Source organism: Pollicipes pollicipes, unplaced genomic scaffold (assembly GCF_011947565.3).
Source record: "Pollicipes pollicipes isolate AB1234 unplaced genomic scaffold, Ppol_2.1 Scaffold_6686;HRSCAF=7923_pilon_pilon_pilon, whole genome shotgun sequence".
In the NCBI taxonomy this organism is placed as follows: domain Eukaryota; kingdom Metazoa; phylum Arthropoda; class Thecostraca; order Pollicipedomorpha; family Pollicipedidae; genus Pollicipes; species Pollicipes pollicipes.
This window is the reverse complement of record NW_023596921.1, coordinates 44673983-44695486: the sequence shown is the minus strand read 5'-3', so window position 1 is coordinate 44695486 and position 21504 is coordinate 44673983. Positions and strand designations below refer to the sequence as shown.

The following is a 21504-nucleotide window of genomic DNA, read 5'->3' as shown; positions in this document are numbered from 1 at the left end:
TGAAGCCCACACATCCATGAAATGTGTTGGTTGGGTTGCCTGTGCTGGTGAAGTACGGGTTGTAATTGCATAAAGCGCGCACGTACTTTGCATTCTTATCGCTTAATGATCAGGTCTTGATTGTGGGTAGCATACAAGTGCACCGCAACTGTGGTCGTTGTCCAGTACCAGGGTATGAAAAGCGTGATTGTATTGCTGGTAACTATGTTGGACATGCATTGATAATATTTCTGTCATTTCTTGCAGAATGTTGCCTAAAATAGAAGTTCATCATGTAAAGGGCGCCCAGGTCTACTGTGTATGAGTGCTGGCATTGCTGCCGCAATTTTGGGACTACACTTGTTTCTAGAGCAAATCCATTGAGGTATAAATCAGCTAGATGTAACCATGGTTGTTGGTGATCATACTTTAGACATTCTAAGACATAGCTTTTAGAATGTGTCAGAACAAAATGCTTTGAACTTCATATCTTTTTTCAGGAAATCAAAATGAATATTCCAGTAATCAGATAACTTAAGTAACATTTGTTACACCAGTAGATGATTATATCAGCAGCTCCACTCAGCCATGCCAGGTAAGCATTACAGCTGGAATGCATTGGATCAGAAATAGCTTGACATACTTGGCAAGAGAGAGCATGCCAGTGGTGATTGGGCATGATTGGGAGGGATTGGGAGGGATGCCTGAGAGACATCAGACATGCAGGGAATCAGTTAGCATGGATGTGTCTTAGTGTCAGCTAAAACAGCCCATGTGCTTATAGGAAACACTGTCTCCATTTAAGGATGCAAAAGAGGAATTGCAGATGTGAATACATTGAGTGCAAGCACAGCAGTGTTTTTCTGCAATGGCAGCTGAACAAACTATTTGTATTTGTTTTTTCAAAACAGGTCACAATTGGAAAAGCGATGACTGAGTGGTTAGCAGGTCAGACTGCCATGTGGGAGAGGGGCCTGGCTCAATTTCTGGTCATGCCATTTTTGAGCATTTAGTGCTAATATTATCAACTGCAATTGCCAGTGCTCCATATAAGGAGTGTTAAAGCATGCCTAATGGTGTTAATAAAATGTCAAAACCTTTGCATTTGCAGGAATCAGCATTCGGCGAGCAAAAAGATATGGCCTTCACACCATCCTGGCAAGACGTTGGCTGGCTATATATGCTTCATTGCTAGCCATGGCAATTGTAGCTATTCTATACTATCTCTCCTTGGAAGGTGAGGAAAAAGTAGCCTCAGATAGAGAGCTGCCCATCAGGAATAACATTGCATGTGATATCTGCACATGCACTAGTGTCACACTTCATTGCAAAACATAAGGTGACAGAAACACAGTCAAAGCTCTAGCAAGAAATGTCGAGAAAAATGTTGCACAGTGCCACACTCACCTTTTACTCAGTTATTTGTGTAATTTGTGTTGCAATTGACTTTTTAAACTGAATAGTGGTAGGATTATTGCACCAGTGCTAGGAAGGTGCCTGGGCTGGCGGTGGCCAGTGGCAAAGGTGACACCGCTGCAGGGTGGCCTCCGCCGCCAGGAGGGGGCAGCAAGCTAGCAGGAGTGAGGTGGTTGAATACAGTCAAGCCAGTTACAGGCTATTCCAGCCATGCCAACTAGTGAGGAGGCTCTAATGGCAGCAGTGACACTTGTGGATGGTGTGGTGGATCTTCAGCTGATCCCTGAGCTTGAGCGTCACATGCTGTCACCTGGTGGCTCAAGAGTTGAAGCTGGTGTGTCGCCTGCGAGGCCTCGCCAAACCACAGAGCATCATCACACTGAGACTTGCTGGTGGAGCTTTGACTGTGTACCAGCAGCTGAGCAGGGAGGTCAGGGGTGCCCTAATTGCCACCTTCACTGTGGACAAGTTTTAGCACATAAACAATTCGGCGCTCGCAGGTCGCGCTGTGACGAGTACGTGGCCGACCTGCGCCGCCTGACCGCGCTGTTCGGTGGCACGTCCGGCCCTGGCCCGGCCCGCGCTTTTACTACCGGCCTACTGGAGGCTGCCGCCGCTCGTTGCGAGCGGGTTCGCGCATGAAGGCCATGGACAGCAGCCAGCTGCCGAGCGGCGCTCGAGCTGTGCTGGTGGAAGGGAGTGTTCGCGTTGAGCGTGCCGGCCGGCAGTTCGAGGAGGCGGCTCCGGTGGCGGCTAGCGTGACTTGCCGCGGTTGCGGTCAGTTGAATCACCTCGCGCGGAACTGCTTGGCTTGCCATGGTGGGCGCCGGGGCGCGCAGCAGCGCTGCGCTGCTTTCGCTGCAGTCTTTTGGGGCGCATGGCGTCTTCTTGCCCGGAAAACGGCGCCGGAGAGGTGACAGTCAGCGCCAGCCTCCAGCCGGACAGAAAGAGGCGCTCTACCGGCGGTTTGCCTGGTTGTGGGTGAAGCGAGCTGAACACCCTGCTCATTCCATACAGGTCGACGCAGATGTCTGTGGTGAGAAGATCAAGGAGTGGCGTCGCCGCGGACAAGGAATCGCTCTCATCGATCCGCGCAAAGCCCATCTTCAGGTTCACGTGCACCGGTCACTGTGGCCGTGTCAGACAACTGTGCTCCGCAGACAGCGGCACTGTCTGACTCGTCTGGGTCTGGGACTCAGCGTCGCGCCTCTGGTAATGAAGAAGGACTTGATCACCGCCTTGGACTGGGGTGAGAGGATCAACCATGCCACCTCACCGTATCCGAACGACATTCTGGCAGACGAGAGTATGGCGTCTGCAGTGGACGAGGAGGGTCGTCAGGTCAGCCGTCAGCCGTCACGGTCCGGTCTGCATCCCAGCTGAACGTGTGTCGGAAAGAGCCCGAGTGCCGGCCATCCGAGCCTGGCGAGAGCGGTGCGGCCTCCTCTGGGGGCGCGACGACGATGCTGGGGAGATGCCGCAGGAGCTGACCCAGTCGTGTCGTCTTTCCACTGTGCGGCCGCCCGACGAGCTGCCTTCATGCCTCTGGATGGTGACGTGTGGCAGCATCGTACCTGGAAAGGCGAGCCACCGTGGCCAGCGCTTCATGGGATGTGAGGTGTCTGATCCGGATCCACGTGCGATGGCTGCTGAGGCGCCGCAGCGCGTGAAGAGCGCTGATCCGGCTCACGACCGCTGTGATGTGAATGAGGCTGTCGTGTATTTGGACGGTTGGGAGCTCCATACAGCTCTCTCGCGTTGTGAGCCGCACTGCAGGTGGATGAAAATGTGATCTAAGACGTTGATTGGTGGTCAGATTCGTCTCCTCGGCGGAGAAGAGGGCTGACGTGCTGACGAGGGTGCCGAAGAAGTGGCGGTCTTTTGTGACCAGCCAGCCGGTTTTTGGAGCCGTCACCTCTGCTGCCGAGCCCGATACCGCTGCCGCCCACAAAACCGGCGGGCACCCCGGCATCAAGCGCACGCTGCAGTTCCGCAAAAGGCTGTATCCGTCGGTCACGCGAAAGCAGGTGCGAAGTGTCGCGCGCTGGTGTCAGGCATGCCAGTAGATTGGTCCGGCGCCTGCGAAGTGGCAGGAAGAGTCGCTGGGAGTTGCCGAGCGCTGGTGCAGGCTCAGCATGGACATCGGTCACGTCGGAGATCAGCGCTTCCTGACACCCATCGACTGTGGACCATCGCGGTACGCCATCTGGCGGCGGTTCAGGCGCCAGGACACGGCCAGTGTCGTCGGGCAGCTCGGGTCGATGTTCTCTTCGAGCGTGACACACCGAAAAAGCTGCTGACTGACAACGCCACCGGCTTTCGCAGTTTGGCTGTCGGCGTGTTCGCCAGTTGGTGGGGGCTGAGCGTGAGGTATCGTTGTACGCATGTCCCGTCTAAACACGGGATATAGGAGCGAGGGTCGCCAGTCAGTGAAGACTATAGCGGCGCGGAAACGCTGCTCCGTCATGGAAGCCGTCTAAGGCTACCATGTGATGTCGCGAAGTGAGCAGCCTGCCTCTTCCACTGCCAAGCAGCTGTTCCGATACGAGATTAAACGGTTTAGAATCAACGAGGCGGAGGAGAATGAGCAGCCGGAGGACGCACACCGATTCAGTGCCGGTGACCGTGTGTGGCCTCAACACCCCAGTCGGCACTGCGATGTTCCGAGTTCCACCGGCACGGTGACCAGGGTCGCCTCCGCGCAGAACGTCGAGGTCGATGCATGTCTCGCCACGCGCGCGCCTTGCGGCTCGCCGTGTCGCCGCCGCCGGTTGCGCGGGGCCGCCGGCGTAGCGACGTCCCAGTAGCGACGCGGGGGACGATGGCGACGCCCTGGCTGTTGAGGTGCCGGCTTCCGTGGCCGTGGCCGTGGCCGTGACCGTGGCCGGTGACGGGAGGGGAGCGGTCAAGCACGGGCCGAGCCCTGCGGGTGAACGTGAACTGTCGGGAATGGGTTCGAGGGTGCGCCAGCTGGAACAACTGTACCAGTGTGGTGATCGGGTATAATATCAGCGGGGAGTGTGGTGTGAGCGCAGTGCTCGCCGGCGCCGGGGAGGGCCGGTGGCGGAGTTACACCTCTGTAGCGCGGTTCCCGCCGCCAGGAGGGAGCAGTGAGCTCTGAGGCGCAGAGTGAGGTGGCTGAATGCAGTCAAGCGCGCTACACAAAGTCATGTTCCTGTAGATGGCGTATGTCACTATTCATTGGGGATTAAGGACCTCTGGTTCTCCAGCTTCATCTCACTCATGACATTGTGCAGTATTGATTTGCGCCAGTGTATCCTCATCATCTAATTGCATGTGTAATAAGACATCCTGTGGTTCGGCTTATTTCTCTGGGCCTCACTCCTCCACAAGTCTCAGTTGGGCTGTTAGTGACGCATTGGCTGACTCATGGTATTGGCTCATGAATCACAGGGTTCATGTGGCACTGGCAATGTGTCATTTGTTAGTGTTGCGACCAGACCATGATCACGTGCTCCGCCCGCCAGATGATCCTGACAATGTGCTTGGCTTCAACACACGCGAGATGCGGCTGGCCGACCGTGTGCATGAAATGGAGGAGCAGAATGTGATGCTGCGCCACCAGCTGGCCGCCGCGCACAACCAGCTGGTGGCCGTGCTGGACGAGACGGGCGGCAACGGTACGGCCGCTGACCGCGCCCAGCCGCCAGAGGTGAGTTCCCGTGACACACCGCACTCAGCCGCCAGAGGTGAGTTCCCGTCACAGACCGCGCCCAGCCGCCAGAGGTGAGTTCCCGTCACAGACCGCACACAGGGCCAGAGTTGAGCCCCCGTCACAGACCGCACACAGGGCCAGAGGTGAGACCCCGTCACAGACCGCACAAAGGACCAGAGGTGAGACCCCGTCACAGACCGCACACAGGACCAGAGGTAAGCCCTCGTCACAGACGGCTTACAGGCACCAGAGGTGAGCCCCCGTCACAGACGGCTTACAGGCGCCAGAGGTGAGTCACCGTCACAGGCCGCACACAGGCACCGGGGGTAAGCTCCCATCACATGGTCAAGTGCACCTCCTTTGGCTGTCTTATTTTGGTAGTTATACATCTGCAGAGGGTAAGCACTGGCACAGTGGAATGCAACGAGGATACCATAAGTGAAGAGCTCAGACAAAATCTGTGGAGTTGTAAGCCTGTATATGCTTTACGTTTTTTGTTGTTGTTGTTTGTTTCATAGTCAAAGTGTTATGTTGTATGTAAAAGTGCGGACATTATATGCATTAAAAAAAAATGAAAAGGGACATTGGTGCGGCCGGAAACGCCTGGACCATCTGTGGAACACAAGCCTTTTGACAAAGAGAGCTAGCCCTGGGTGACCACTGCCACCTACCTCTTGCCTGCAAAGGCTGAATCATCCATGAACGACTCAGCACGTGAGCAGAGTAACTAACCTCATCAGCCTTCCCCTGTAAATCACGCCCCATTTAAAGTCCCATGCTGGGGCATCTCAATACACTGTGTGGACTGCCACGTTCGTGTGCAGTGCCATGCGGCGCGTGAGAGGTGTGGCCTCGAGCGGCGCCGGCGACTGGTCCTCGGCCCCAGACACCCCAATACACTGTGTGGACTGCCACGTTCGTGTGCAGTGCCATGCGGCGCGTGGGAGGGCGCTGCTCGAGTGGCGCCGGCGACTGGTCCTCGGCCCCAGACACCCCAATACACTGTGTGGACTGCCACATTCGTGTGCAGTGCCATGCGGCGCGTGAGAAGGCGCTGCTCGAGCGACGCCGGTGACCGACCCTCGGCCGCAGGAGCCGCTGAGCAAGTGCGCTGAGGTGTCGGTGGTGATCGTCTGCGCCGGCTACAACTCCACCCGCTCGGTGGTGACGCTCATCAAGTCGCTGCTGTTCTACCGGCGCCACCCGCTGCACTTCTACTTCCTGGTGGACGAGGTGGCCGAGCAGGTGCTGTCGCACCTGTTCCACACGTGGGGCGTGCCGCAGGTGAGACGGCCGCCCGGCACGGCCGACGGGTCCTTCGCTGTGATTGGCGCGTCTCTGAGGCATTCCGATGTTGTGCACACCTGTCGCTGCACAACCAGCTGCACACCAGCTGGTTGTGCAGCGAATGAGTAGAAGGAGATAGTAAACGGGGACTATCACGCCAGGTCGTGCTTTTTTGTTACGTGTGAGTTTAGGTGGACTTCCTGTTGAAGAGAAAATCGTGCAAAACTAGATTTGATGGAAAGTGCTTGTCGGGTGGTGCTTTGATTTGCTTTGCTGGAACTCTGTAGTGTCTTGAGATGTTAGGTTTCCTTGTTCAGCTATTTCTACATAAGTTGTGGACAATACCTGACCCAGAGTGCACAAGCACCGCCGATTTGTGATGTTGAATCGAACAAAGTGCTACGAAGCTCACTGACAAGCGACCAATCCAGCCTCGTTATGTAACTCGCTCTTGCTTTTCTGGACAAATTGGTACTTTGCTTGTCATTCGAAAATAGCGTGACCTGACAGGTCATCGAGACGGAGAGCGCTCGCGAACTTTTGTTTCCACTTATACTAAATGCATTCATTCTGAGAGGGTGCGTGGTCGTGAGTTCGGAGGTAGCGATGTCAGGTGTTTGAAATCATTGGTTTTGTGCCATACACCATGGACTAGGACAACGCGGATTGTTGGTCGTAGGCGGGCTCCGTTCTAGCCTATTGCTGCCTGTGTGTATGTCTGTGGATAGCCTTTTACAAGTTCATGTGAAAAACGGTGTTTGTGGGAAGGAATTTTGCGAGTTCACGTGATATGGAAATGTCATGACACAAGTTTAGGATGAATTTGTTTACGTTTGTGATCCCAGGGAATGAAGAGAAGATAATTGCTACATTACTTAATGGGTAGTTGAATTCACTTGGGAGCAGCTTTTCCGTCCCACGTAATCAAGAACAAATATATTGACCGATTGTGGACATTTTAATGTGTTTCAGCTGCAGAACAAAGATCGAAACTGGTGTTCAATCACGATTTTAAAAACAAATCTAACGCTGGTGATTGCGGCTATTATACTTGAGCCGGTGATTGTAAGCATGCGCCATTTGGAGGATCACCTGATACCATCCGGCTGGACAACGGCTCTCGAGGGGCGTGCCGTGGCCAGCCGAGTGACACGCGGACCATCCCGCCAGGTGGAGCTCACCATGTACCGGATCGACCGGAAGATCACCGATGAGGTCGACTGGGTGCCCAACAAGCACTACTCAGGCGTGTACGGCCTGGTTAAGCTGATGCTGCCCAAGGTGCTGCCCGTCACGCTACGAAAGGCCATCGTGCTCGACACGGACATCACCTTCGCCACGGACATCGCCGAGCTCTGGAGGCTATTCAGTCGATTTAAGCCTGGACAGGTGAACCCCGCGTTCAGGCAGCGTCCCCAGTATCCCTGATGGGTCTGTGTCCGGGAGACTGACTCCGTGTGTCCGGACATGGGGCTGCGTGTTCGGCAGCGTCCACAGTATCCTGATGGATATGTGTCCGTGAGACTTATCCCATGTGTTCGAACAGATGGACTGCGTGTTCGGCAGCGTCCCCATTATTCTGATGGGTCTGTGTCCGTGAGACTGACTCCGTGTGTCCGGACAAGTGGGCTGCGTGTTCGGCCGGCTGCTCACGGGTCACTCGCAGTAATAACTTCATCTCTGCGTGCTTCCGGCTGTCTGTCTGTCGGCCTGTTTCCGTCCGTTGGTCTCCTCTCCGTGCCCTCTTGTCTCCGTCTGTGCCGCAGCATTCGTCTCAGTCTCGCTCTGTGTGCGTCTGCGCAGCCTTATGACGGTCGCAGTGGTGGCAGGATACTCCAGTCCAGTTCAGGAGGCGGGGGTCCACCACTGGGTCTCTGTCTCAGCGGTGACCCCAGGCAGCTGGCAGGAGGCCATGATCCGCCTCCCACCTGCTGCAGTTCCCGCGGTGACACCGCTTACGATACCGGACGTCGTCGCCATTAAAGTTTCACGACGCTTTTGTTTGAGGGCTAAAGGGCATCACCTGCCGCTCGCCCTGGCAGGAAGGGGGGGGGGACCGCGAGTGATCGAACTGCATACCTCTGGTATCCGAGACGCGCAGATTAACCCGGTGCTCCCGACAACCGTGGAAGTGGCCGTCGGAGTGCGCTGGTGACCAGGCGCGGCAGCTCCAGCGTCCTGTGGCCGGACTCCGTGCCGGCTTGACCCGGACGGCCCTTGACCTGGAACTGTCGCTGTGCTGTCCGGTACCCGGACTGTCCGCTGTGACCATGGCCCGCTGGACCCGGACTGGTCCGCTGTGACCTGGGACTGGTCCGCTGTGACCGGACCCGCTGTGACCTGGGACTGGCCCGCTGTGGCCGGGACTGGTCCGCTGGTGGGCCCGGGCTGTCCGCTGTGACCCATGGGCTGTGGACGTGCTGGCCCTGTGACCCGGACGGGGGATGTCCGCTGTGGACCGGGACTGTCCGCGTGGCCCGCTGGGGACCTGGGATCCGGGGGCTGTCCGCTGTGACTGGGACTGGTCCGCTGTGACCCGGTCGGCTGTGATCTGGGACTAGTCCGCTGGGGCCTGGGCTGTGACCGGGACGGATCTGCTGTGGCCGGGGACTGGTCTGCTGTGACCTGGGACGGATCCGCGTGACCCGGGGCTGGTCCGCTGTGACCCGGTACTGATCACTGTGACCCGGGGGCTGGCCCCTGTGACTCGGGACCGGTCTACTGGATCTGGGACTGGGTGTGTACCCGGGACTGGTCCGCTGTGATCTGGGACTAGTCCGGTGGGACCTGGGCTGTGACCCGGACTGATCTGCTTGTGACCCGGGACTGGTCCGCTGTGACCTGGGACTGGTCCGCTGTGACCCGGGACTGGTCCGCTGTGACCCGGTACTGATCAGCTGTGACCCGGGGCTGGCCCGCTGTGACTCGGGACTGGCCCGCTGTGGCCCGGGACCGGTCTACTGTGATCTGGGACTGGTCCGCTGTGACCCGGGACTGGTCCGCTGTGATCTGGGACTAGTCCGGTGGGACCTGGGCTGTGACCCGGGACTGATCTGCTGTGACCCGGGACTGGTCTACTTGTGACCTGGGACTGATCCGCTGTGACCCGGGACTGGCCCATCGTGGCCCGGGACCGGTCTTCTGTGATCCGGGACTGATCCGCTGTGACCCGGGACTAGTCCGCTGTGACCCGGGACTGATCCGGTGTGACCCGGGACTGGCCCGCTATGGCCCGGGACCGGTCCGCTGCTCGCGCTAGGCCGCCGCCAACGCACCGTTCCCTGTCGCCAGATGCTGGGCCTGGTGGAGAACCAGAGCGACTGGTACCTGGGCAGCCTGTGGAAGAACCACCGGCCGTGGCCGGCGGTCGGCCGCGGCTACAACACGGGCGTCATCCTGATGGACCTGGACAGGATGCGCGTGCACAACTTCCAGCAGGTGTGGCGGCTGGTGGCCGAGAAGTACCTGGTCACGCACTTCTCCACGCAGCTGGCCGACCAGGTAATTGGTAATTCCTAAAAAGGTAATTCCTCGGGGAAAACCAGGAGAATGGAGATATAGTTGGGCTGATATTTCGGCAACATGCCTTTGTCGAAACAATAGCACGAGTCAAACATGGTGGTTTTCTCCGAGGAATAAAGCTACTACTACTGTCTTATCTATGTAAGTAATGCTCCTCGCCAATGCACTGAATAACTTAAGTGAAATTCGATTAATTGTGCGCTGTGCACGGCTAGTGAATGAGTCGTCGCAAGTTAGACAACGACACACCCGATCATTCAGCCGATTGACATGAACCTGGGCGCCGGCAGGATGTGATAAATGCTGTGATAAAGACCCACCCGGACATGGTGTATCGCCTGTCGTGCCAGTGGAACGTGCAGCTATCGGACAACACGCGCTCGGAGCGCTGCTACACGGAGGTCACCGACCTCAAGGTGACGTATGCGGCAGCAGCCGGGCCAGAGACACGGGCGGACGTGAGCGCGTGTCGGCAGCACTGTCAGAGCTTAGGTTGACTTGTGGAGGCGCGCACCAGTGTCGGGTGACCGTCTGATTGTCCTGGCAGGAAACGAACCCCGAGGGGGCGGCGTGCAATGAAACGCAGTGATTTGCCAAACACGCTTAGGGCTTACATTAAGTGGGTGTTTCGGTGAACCGGACGGTAAACGAGCGCGACTGTGGTCCAGTGGCGGGTCGACTGGTAATTACCCCCCCCCCCCCCCGCCCCTCCCCGCAGGTGATTCACTGGAACTCGCCCAAGAAGCTCAAGGTCAAGAACAAGAACGCCGAGTTCTTCCGCAACCAGCACCTGACGTTCCTCGAGTACGACGGCAACCTGCTGCGGCGTCAGCTGTTCTCGTGCCCGGCCGGCGAGGAGCCGAGCTGGCGCGACCAGCTGTCGCGGCTCAGCGAGGAGGACGAGTGCTACGACTTTCAGCGGGCGCGCGCCACCGAGTACCGCACCCACCTCTACTACCTGCAGTACGACATGGAGTCGGCGCGCGCCGGCGGCGGCGTGACGCTGGTGGCGCAGCTCTCCATGGACCGGCTGCAGATGGTGGAGGCGCTCTGCCGCCACTGGCAGGGCCCCGTCAGCCTGGCCGTCTACATGTCGGACGCCGAGGCCCAGGTGTTCCTGCAGTACGTCCAGGACTCGGACGTGCTCCGGCAGCGCACCAACGTCGGCTACCACGTCGTCTACAAGGACGGGGTAGGTGGGCGCCGCTCCACGGCGATTCGTGAGGCTGCTCTGGTCGCGAGGTCGCGAGGTCGCTCGCTCTGGGCTTGCAACGTGGCCACCTTTGTTGGCTGCCTCCGTCGGCTGCGTGCGGTCCGGCGCCCTGTGTCTGCCTCGTGTGGTGCAACTCGCTGGTGGGGCTCGGCGCGCGTGCGTGCGTGCGTGCGTGCGTGCGTGCGTGCGTGCGTGCGTGCTGTTCCGACTGCTGCACCGGTGTGCCTCCGTTGCAGACGTACTACCCGGTAAACTACCTGCGCAACGTGGCGCTGCGGGAGGTGAACACGCCGTACGTCTTCCTGGCCGACATCGACTTCCTACCGATGATGGGCCTCTACTCTTCCCTCATGCGCGCCGCCGGCGACCTCTTCAGCGATATGAACACGCCCAAGGTGCGCAGCGGGGTCGTCTGACCGGGTCTGGTGTCGGTGGCGGGCCCATCGTGATCGTGCTGGAAGGACGGCGAAAGGCAGACCTCTCGGGGAGGCCAGGCAGATCCATCGCGGAAGTATTTGATAGATACTTCGTAAGGATGAATGGGAATATGGCATTCTCATGGAGTGATAGGCAGATTAGCTTCTTTATGGAGACAGGTGGAAAGTGTTTTTGAAAGGAATGGGCGATTGTTGGGTGACGGAGGGGAAGACTAAGCTCATCGAATGGCCTTTAAAAATCCGACTTTTAGGAGATAAATGCGCGATGGGTTGTTTCAACAGGGGGGGGGGGGGGGGGGGGAGACGTGAGTGTGCGTGTGATGAGTGGTGCGTAGCGTGTGACCTGAAGAGCGGGCCGAGCTGGGGCACCTGCGGCCTCCTGGGCCGGCGCGCCGAGCGCTCCGACTGAGGCGCCGGCGGGCTCTGCTCGGCAGGCGCTGGTGGTGCCAGCGTTCGAGACGCAGCGGTACCGGCTCTCGTTCCCGGGCAGCAAGGCCGAGCTGCTCTCCATGCTCGACATGGGCGACCTCTTCACCTTCCGCTACCACGTCTGGTCCAAGGGTCACGCGCCCACCGACTACGGCAAGTGGCGGACAGCCACCACGCCGTACCCGGTGAGTGCAGTCGCCTCCTCGCACCGGAGTCTGCGTCGCCGCTCCTGCGCGGCCCACCCGGCCCTCTGCTCCCCGCCTCGTGGGCTTCAGCACGCCTCAGGCAGTGCGCGCTCGCTGCTTCGAACACTCGGGCTCCTTGAATAGGCGTTGTTGGGCTCTCGCCACCAACGCAAGAAATCGTGCCAACGGAAGCTTTCATGACATACCAACCGTGGCCTGGCGGGGCCGGTTACTAGCATGTGTCTCACGGGCGGCGCTGTGGTTGATTGTTCTGTGGTACTGGCGACGGAAGGGCTAAGCAGCATGGGATTGGCCACTCTGCTGTAACCGTGACGGGCGCTGGCTGGCTGCGGACGGGTCAGCCCAGACCGCCGCGTCCCGACACTGGCGGGCCCGCGCCGCGCTGTGATCGGGTCGCCTGGACGTGACGTCGTCTGTGTGGGCGACGCGGAGCTGACCCGTCGCCGTGTCCCAGGTCAAATGGGAGGCGGACTTCGAGCCGTATGTCGTGGTGAGGAAGGAGGAGATACCAATGTACGATCTCCGATTCGTCGGATTCGGTTGGAACAAGGTGAGAGCATTGTCAACTGCTGCCAGGCGGTCAGCAGTCGGTGGTCTTTCGTTAGTAAAGTCAAGGTGGCAATTGGATTGCAGGTTTCACGACCCGACCTGGCTTCATACTGCATTTCAGTTGTGTTCCATGCAATCGAGTCATGTGTTTTGATTGCTTCAGTGCCCGAGTCATCCCAGAAGCGAAAGCCATCTTAAAGTGTGTGTCACCGGCGCTGTTTTGAGACCTGTTTTCATACAAAAGTCGCCGCGTTGATATACTGGATCAATGATGATGTGCTCAGTCCTGAGAGGTAGAAATGATACAGATACTGAGGTACAGAATGGCTCAACACTGCTGAAAGCGGGTTAAGATATTTTAAGGAAATCTTACGATCTGCCACATCACAGGCCCTACGTTCCCCTTCCAGAGGTGTAGTGTCGTACGCAGTTTGGGACGTTCCAGCCCCGCCCCCCGTCAACTGAGTAGAATGTGGGCCCAATCCCGGGAGGAACCCTTTTGTCCGCTCTTTTGGGAGTAGTTTTTATCATTTTCACTTCTCAGCCCTGTCCCTCTCCAAGTTACTTCGCAGAGCTCCACCACTGTCGCCGGCCGTTGGGCGTGCACGCATGCTGGGGTGATGCCGCTGGGGCTGTGTGCGTGCCGAGCGCCGTTCAGGGTAGCAGGGCGCGAGCGTATCTGGCTTCTGCCGCCAGGTGTCGCACATCATGGAGCTGCACGCCCGTGGCTTCCAATTTATCGTGCTTCCGAACGCGTTCGTCATCCACATGCCGCACGCGCCCAGTCTGGACATCGCCAAGTTCCGCACCTCGCGCCAGTACAGGCAGTGAGTGGCCGCCGCCGCCGCCGGCGGCAGCCGGGGCTCGCTGTCTACACGCTCTCCTTCAGCTGGGGTGCTGGGAGGCTGCTGGTCACAGTTGATAACTCGGTGGTGCTGGTTTTATATCTTTGTGTTATTATTTTATAGTTTTAACGTGACCACCTAGCTAGTCCCAGCATTCTATGGGATGAAAGCCTCATCATACAGTGCAGATTTTCGTTCCGGAAGTGAACGTTTAACTGGAGACGGAGTTGACGGAGGTGACTGAAATAACAAAACTAAAGATGTCGAAGCTCCGAGCTATCAAGCATGCCAGCATCGCTTTTACCAACTCTGTGATGTCCCCGTGAAGTTTGCAGCAATACGTACTAGTGAGACGCCTTCCACGACTTGGGGCGGGCGACGTGATGTGATGACAACATCTGAGTGTTGTCATCCCGATGACACCTAAACACCAGGCGAACTGCAGCCCGTTGCTTTGAGAACCTATGGGAAGGGTATAGTGTTCAATGCATTTTAATATCGATCTGTCATGAGCTTAGCAAGCAGGAGTGAACTGTTGTGGGTTGCTCGCATCAAAAGTTACCAAAGATACTGCGCAAAGGCTGCCTTGTTGAGCTGGCTTTGATCGTGGCAGGGCCTGGCGATCTGGTGACGGACGACTGTGTCGACAGACAACCGGGCGTATCCTGCGGCTCGTTTTGCTTCTGCGTGCGCTGCTTGCCGACATTTTACATCAATCATTAAAAGCCTCATACATCGCATACACCGACCCTCACTTGTACTGACACGACTGGCCTTCAGAATGTGCTGATCTCGTGGCTCGACAACGCCGGGCGGTCGAGATATGGACCCGGTTTCAATTCGTGTTCCCTCTGTTGGGCGGTAGTGGAGGGTATCACGTGTCCCATGCTAAGAGAATGAGGAGGCGTGCCTGTGACGTTGCGATGTTGCGGAAAAACCAAGCCTGGTCAAGCAGCTTGCGTAGAAACGGCCAGAAATATCACAGCACAGGTTTAAAAGAACTGTGCTTGTTCTTGGCGCAGGCCGCACGTCAGAACGATTGGCGCTTGCGAAAATATAAGCCCGTGACTACAGCGTAACTGATCGGGCCAGACCGCCGCTGAGACTGTACAATATCCGGTTAGTTAATGTTACGCGGTCCGCACCCATGTGAAGGCCAGCAATACTCTTTATTTAAGCACTTGGACCAGCTGTGCTCCGCGAATGATAGGCGCCAACACATGTGAATATGGAAATGAGGCGCGAGGCCTGATGCATACTATCAAAATACCATTTGCATGAGACGTGATGGTGGGATGTATGACGATACATGAAATATATGGTATGTAATATATATATATATATATATATATATATATATATATATATATATATATATATATATAGTCTGTATACTAGGATATATATGTAAGATAGGTGGGCACCATCTTGATTGACATTATTTATTTCATCGGCAATCCATGGAGCTAATCAACTTCCGTTGTTTCAGGTGCCTGAAAATGCTGAAGCAGTCTTTCGTCAAAGAGATGGAGGAAAAGTATGGGGAAGACTTCTCATTCGTTGTATGAGTCTCATTAACTGTATGCTTTACACATGTGGTCAACCGACCGGCACGCTGCTTACTGCTGAGGTGCCAGAGTGTATGTTGCCTTGAAGTATTTTGTAAACAACCATGCGTGTTTTTATACGGGATTTATACGCGGTTGATCTGTACGCGGAGGCGGGCGCGGCGCCGCCGCTCGGAGGTGGTCGGCGTGCGGGGCACGGGCCCTGGCGGCCATCGTGGCGCGGTGCGGTCGTTTGGGGATCTCATCTGCCGGCTCCGCCGCCGCTGCTGTACGGACCAGTCCGCGGCGCCCGCAGACGCCCGCGTGCGGACCACCTGTCAGTGATACCAGGAGGCAGCCCGCATGTTGTCGCGAACTGCGCTGCGAGTCGAGGGTGGCTGGCGATCCTGAGAGGAAATTCAATGAAGAGTAGAATCTGAAGTGGTGAAAACGATGAACACTTAACTGCATTGTTTTTAGCATTGTATGTATGGGCGCAGGCGTCTGTGCGGGCTATGCCTGTGACTGGCGGCCCCTGAAAGGGACGGCGAGGCGTCTGTGGTCCGGCGACTGAGGCTCGTAACCACGTACCTGCAAAGAGAAACGAACTGGCTCGTTAGCCACGCCTGGAGCCCCGTTGGTCGCCAGTAGGTAGAGTTGCGCGTTGCTGTTCGTATTTATTACATTGTGTCGGGGCTGTAAGGTCCAGGAGATTTGATGCAAAATACAACTGCCTTCATATATTATATATTCCCTCATTCGTGTTGGGGACAGAGGTGCATTGCATACCTTATGAGCAGGATATATATATATATATATATATATATATATATATATATATATGTTCTTTGTTCTGTGCTCCGCGAATAAATACGGTGTACTGTAGTTACGGTAGTAATTATTACGAAAATTCAGAATTGATAGCATATGCAAATGAATGAGCCGCATCAGGTTCAGACATCTAGCTTAATGTTTTGGTCATTTTTAGTCGTATTCATATGCCTGACAGCGGGAAGACACTGGGAACGCGCGAAAAATCCTGTCACTTCCTTTATTGCATATAAACCGACCATTACATACGCAACAACTGATACCTTGTACAACACGGATTCATTCGCCGAGCCCAAAACGAAAAAGCTGTGTGCGAAAACTGGAAAGTGGGTCACGTGTTCGTGGCTGTTACCATACATGCACACAGTACGGTTTCGATCCTGCGGTTCCCCGACTTATCGACTTGGCCTGCTTTTCTTTAACTGCAGCGCGTGCTGATCCTAGAGAGCTCGTACCTCTCCAGGTATCCTAACCAATGCGCCGGGTAAACGATCGAAGTTTTGTCTTTTCGATTACTCAAGTCATGCGACAGGGATGGATTGGGGATTCAACTGCAGGACACCAGGACCCTGCCACAGGATTTATGGATTCCAATCCACCTGTGCACCTGCCGGGGAGGGGGGGGGGGGGGACTTTCCAGCGATCCAGAAAAATTGCGTCAACACGCCGTGGAAAACTTATCCGAAGATGCTTCCGCAGCTTAAACGCCTCTAGCAGTACGCTTCTCCACAAACCACGAATAAGAAGCTTTTCCACAAATCGCGAATAGCAATACGCTTTTCCACGAATCGCGAATAGCACGGCGCTTTTCCACAAACCGCAACAGTACTTCCCCGCATACGACCTACCACACTTCGCACTTGTTCCGACATGTTTATTAGGTCCATGAGGGACAAGACGGCAATGCAAACTGCAATGGAAGCCTACGACAATGTGTAACAAAAATATGTGATAATATCGCATACCTCACTATAGTTTGCCATTCGCGGATTACAAATCACTGATACATCCGCTTTACAGCCATGGTCAAGGTTTGCGGCCGGCTTGGATTCGGACTCGCAAGGCACGATTCAGCGTGCGTGGATCACCTCAGCTGCGGGTACCACGCTGGCCCACAGCTTGCATCACCTAACGGCACAAAGCCCACCTAAGGTCCGCACAGCTGGCACAGTGGGCTGCATACAATGAGCCTGAACATGGTGAGTGTAACAGCGCAACATGTGGTGTTGGTTGGGAGCGTGCCTTGGAGCCAACATTTTCATTCAATGCATTGCGTGGCGTTGATGCAAGACGAGGGAAATCTTTTAATATATCTCAAACCCGGTACCATTTGTGACTTAAAAACGATTCTCTTAAAACGGAAGCCAGCGACACGTTTCATGAACCCATTTGAGGCATTCAATACTACGAATGTCTGAAATTATGCAATCGCAGCCACACCCACGTCGGACGTGTCTGCAGGAACGCCAAAAGCATGCGGGAAATCCAGACTAAAATAGCAGGCCTCCACGACCAGCTCAAGCTACTGACTTAAAAACCACGCAACAAACCACGCTAAAATGGCAAGCATCCAAGAAACTGAAAAAAAACATTTGGTACAACAGCGCTCCCGAAGGTTACTAACCAAACATTGCCGCAATACAAGTAAGCGAAACCACTGTATACCCCTCCGCCTCACGTCATCAATCGACTCTGCGATAAATATATGCGCCATGAACGGGCACGCGCGGGATCACTATGCTACTCAGCAGGCTCATCACGCGTTGTCTTGGCTCTCCAGATACCGACACTCGGTCCGCCTAGCCTCGACATGCCAGCTGGGTGCCGACACTAGTCCGCCTAGCCCCATGCCAGCTGGGTGCCGACAGTCGGTCCGCCTACCCCCATGCCAGCTGGGTGCCGACACTCAGTCCGCCTAGCCCCATGCCAGCTGGGTGCCGACACTCGGTCCGCCTGGCTCTGACACGCCAGCTTGGTGCCGACATTTCCTCCGCCTGGCTCTGACACGCCAGCTGGGTGCCGACATTTCCTCCGCCTGGCTCTGACACGCCAGCTGGGTGCCGACACTCGGGCGGCCACGCGGCACGGGCCATGACGCCGGGTCGGTGCCGACAGAACGCGGCGGGCGGCGCGCCGGCTTCGGCCGCTGCCGGCCGTCTGAGACGACTAAGCGCCACCGCCAGACACGGGAGGCAGTCAGACTGTCGCCGCCGCTGGGCGGCAGCGGCCGCGCCGGCCCCGGCGGCCGGGCCCAGCCGTCCGCCCACAGCTCGCCGGTCCTACTGCCGTCCACTACGTCGGACACCTTGGCTAACTGCCCAGCGCATCCACAATCTGGTTCACGCTGGCCCAGGTGCCCGTGATGAAGCCGAGCAGGCCGAACATCACGAGCGCCAAGTCCTTCCACAGGATCCAGTAGAAGGGGCCGAAGCCGGAGCGGGTGCTGACCACCACCATGTGGATGATGGGCGGCAAGATGAGGGCCAGCATGCTGCTGCTGACGGCTCCCACCAGCGAGATGGCCAGACTGAGATCGGGCACGGCCACGGCCACCACCACTGCAAAGACAGGTGACGCGCGTCAGAATCACGGCCACCACCGCCGCACCCAAACATCTGCGATACCATGCACGCCAACACACCCTATGCATCCAACAGGTAGGCATCAGCAAGGACGAGTGCTCATCTAAAAAATACATGCTATTCATTCCAGACGGAATTCACCAGCCCGTTTGCAACCGACAAGCGAATATCTTCGTGTGCAGTTCAGTACAACGCAGGGACACTCAAAAACGACCAGACAAACGTGATGGCAGCCGCCTGAGAAACCTGACAGACGTGATGCCAGCCGCCTGAGGGACCTGACAGACGTGATGGCAGCCGCCTGAGGGACCTGACAGACGTGATGGCAGCCGCCTGAGGGACCTGACAGATGCGATGGCAGCCGCCTGAGGGACCTGACAGATGCGATGGTAGCCGCCTGAGGGACCTGACAGACGTAATGGCGGCCGCCCGAGATACCTGACAGAAGTGATGGGAGCTGCCCGAGAGACCTGAAAGAAGTGATGGCAGCCGCCTGAGAGACCTGACAGACGTGGTGATCGCAGCCGCCTGAGAGATCTGACAGACGTAGTGATCGCAGCCGCCTGAGAGACCTGACAGACGTGATGGCGACTGCCCGAGAGATCTGACAAAAGTAATGGCAGCTGCTTGAGAGACCTGACAGAAGTGATGGCAGCTGGCTGAGAGACCTCACAGAAGTGACCGCAGCCGCCTGAGCTCCCGCCGACGGACACAGCTGCAGGTCGCCGCATCCCACTCTCGCAACCCACTGCCACTAGACAGGCACATACTGGGCCCCACCAAGCAGCACCAGCCGGAGACCTGAGTCCCGTCGGGCTCCAACAGCAGGCGACCTGACCTCTGCCCAGCCGGCGGGAGCAGGCCCGCTCACTCCTCGGCACTGGCCGGTCAGCGGCGGTCGCCACTCAAACTCACGGGTGAGCAAGACGAGCGCCGTGCGCATTCCGAACTCGGCGAAGAACTTCTTCCGCTCTGAGTGGAACTTGGCGATGAACGGCGGGATCAAAATGCGACAGGGCACGTAGAACATCAGCATGTAGGTGAGGAAGACGGCACCGGCCATGCTCAGCTTCACCACCTGGGCCAGCCTGCGGGCCGGAGAGCGGCGATCAGGGGAACGGACGAATCATACCGTCACAGTCCGGGTCGGGGCGCGGCGGTCGGCGGAGTCGGTGGGTCACACCGTCACAGTCCGGGTCGGGGCGCGGCGGTCAGCGGAGCCGGTGGGTCACACCGTCACAGTCCGGGTCGGGGCGCGGCGGTCGGCGGAGTCGGTGGGTCACACCGTCACAGTCCGGGTCGGGGCGCGGCGGTCAGCGGATCCGGTGGGTCACACCGTCACAGTCCGGGTCGGAGCGCGGCGGTCAGCGGATCCGGTGGGTCACACCGTCACAGTCCGGGTCGGGGCGCGGCGGTCGGCGGAGCCGGTGGGTCACACCTTCACAGTCCGGGTCGGGGCGCGGCGGTCAGCGGATCCGGTGGGTCACACCGTCACAGTCCGGGTCGGGTCGCGGCGGTCGGCGGAGCCGGTGGGTCACACCGTCACAGTCCGGGTCGGGTCGCGGCGGTCGGCGGAGCCGGTGGGTCACACCGTCACAGTCCGGGTCGGGTCGCGGCGGTCGGCGGAGCCGGCGGGTCACACCGAAAAGCCGGCGCGCAGGGCCGCGGGAGTTAATCCGAGGATGTCGAGCTTAAGGCCAGAGCGAGGTGGTGCGAACTCTGTGATCAGCACAACGGAACAGTCTGAAAATCTTCTGTCAGGCAGCTTATCACCGTTGGGGGCTTGTCACGGAGAGTTTTGTTTGTACAAGTTTCAACGTGAAGCACTTATGTGCGTAAGGGCGGTGCAAATGTTTTTCTGGGCGCAAAGTGGCGTCGTCACAGTTCTGTCCGGAGCGGTTTCGCACGTCCTAGTTTACTGCACTCATGGCAGCCAAGGCGCACCAGCCACACCCCAGTCCACGTCAGCAAGGCGCACCAGCCATACCCCAGTCCAGTCAGCAAGGTGCACCAGCTGTCCCACAGTCCAGTCAGCAAGGTGCACCAGCTGTCCCACAGTCCAGTCAGCAAGGTGCGCCAGCTATTCCACAGTCCATAGCCACTTTGTTAGCCATAAAGCGCCCCGAACGCGTCGCGTCGCCTTGACCACAACAGTCGACGCAGGGCACGATATATGGCGTGGGGGACAGCGGCATGCGTACCAGGATGCGCCACAAAAGCATCAAGCGATTGCTGCAGCAAACCGAAGATGGGATAACAGACACTACAGTTACAATAGATGCGCAAGCTTATGAGGTTAGCCAAGTATTAAGTATGCACCGAAGACGGGATAACAGATGCGAGTTAAAATAAAATGCGCAAGCTTGTGAGGTTGCCAGGTATTAAGTATGCAATATGCAAAGTCGTAGTTAAAACGAAATGAGTGCAAAGGGAGCAAAAGAAGCGCAGAAATAAAGCAGAAAATATAAAAACATAAACATTGAGAAAGAAGAGCGAGATCCAGCGCCGCAGTCACGTGAATCGCAAGCAGCAGAGAGCGAGGTCAGCAAGCAGAGCCTGAGAGAGGGAAAAAAGAAAAGGAAACATAGTGCGAGAGAGAGAGAGAGAGAGAGAGAGAGAGAGAGAGAGAGAGAGAGAGAGAGAGAGAGAGAGAGAGAGAGAGAGAGAGAGAGAGAGAGAGAGAGAGAGAGAGAGAGAGAGAGAGAGAGAGAGAGAGAGAGAGAGAGAGAGAGAGAGAGAGAGAGAGAGAGAGAGAGAGAGAGAGAGAGAGAGAGAGAGAGAGAGGAGAGAGAGAGAGAGAGAGAGAGAGGAGAGAGAGAGAGAGAGAGAGAGAGAGAGAGAGAGAGAGAGAGAGAGAGAGAGAGAGAGAGAGAGAGAGAGAGAGAGAGAGAGAGAGAGAGAGAGAGAGAGAGAGAGAGAGAGAGAGAGAGAGAGAGAGAGAGAGAGAGAGAGAGAGAGAGAGAGAGAGAGAGAGAGAGAAGAGAG

At 57.0% G+C, this 21504-nt stretch overlaps 2 protein-coding genes across 5 annotated transcripts in view; one reads left to right on the top strand and one right to left on the bottom strand.

The window, feature by feature from the left end:
- LOC119107174 (LARGE xylosyl- and glucuronyltransferase 1) lies at positions 1–15854 on the top strand. 4 transcript variants are annotated; one of them, XM_037230559.1, is made up of 14 exons: positions 1–172; positions 480–574; positions 1091–1216; positions 4884–5068; positions 6164–6355; positions 7529–7747; positions 9650–9859; positions 10171–10296; positions 10599–11072; positions 11330–11488; positions 11965–12144; positions 12620–12715; positions 13411–13541; positions 15049–15854. In XM_037230559.1, the coding sequence occupies exons 2-14, from the start codon at positions 568–570 to the stop codon at positions 15125–15127; spliced, it is 2184 nt and encodes a 727-aa protein (XP_037086454.1). In that variant the 5' UTR covers positions 1–172; positions 480–567; the 3' UTR covers positions 15128–15854. The 4 variants fall into 4 exon arrangements, with proteins under 4 accessions (XP_037086454.1, XP_037086455.1, XP_037086456.1 ...); XM_037230560.1 differs by having other exon boundaries at positions 1–198; XM_037230561.1 differs by having other exon boundaries at positions 8–52.
- Positions 15855–16797: 943 nt separating this feature from the next.
- LOC119108405 (proton-coupled amino acid transporter 4) overlaps positions 16798–21504 on the bottom strand; it is a 20076-nt gene continuing 15369 nt past the window's right edge. Inside the window, exons 8-9 of the mRNA XM_037231977.1 lie at positions 19435–19607; positions 16798–18495 (exon numbers count right to left, since the gene is read on the bottom strand). Of these exons, the coding sequence (XP_037087872.1) occupies positions 18248–18495; positions 19435–19607 (421 nt within the window). The 3' untranslated portion in view covers positions 16798–18247. The remainder of the gene's footprint in view (positions 18496–19434; positions 19608–21504) is intronic.

Bases quoted from the DNA above. Each gene is read 5' to 3' on its own strand.
- LOC119107174 (XM_037230559.1), top strand. The intron at 1,217-4,883 runs GTGAGGAAAAAG...TCCGCCCGCCAG, and splicing joins ATACTATCTCTCCTTGGAAG to ATGATCCTGACAATGTGCTT. The intron at 7,748-9,649 runs GTGAACCCCGCG...CCCTGTCGCCAG, and splicing joins GTCGATTTAAGCCTGGACAG to ATGCTGGGCCTGGTGGAGAA.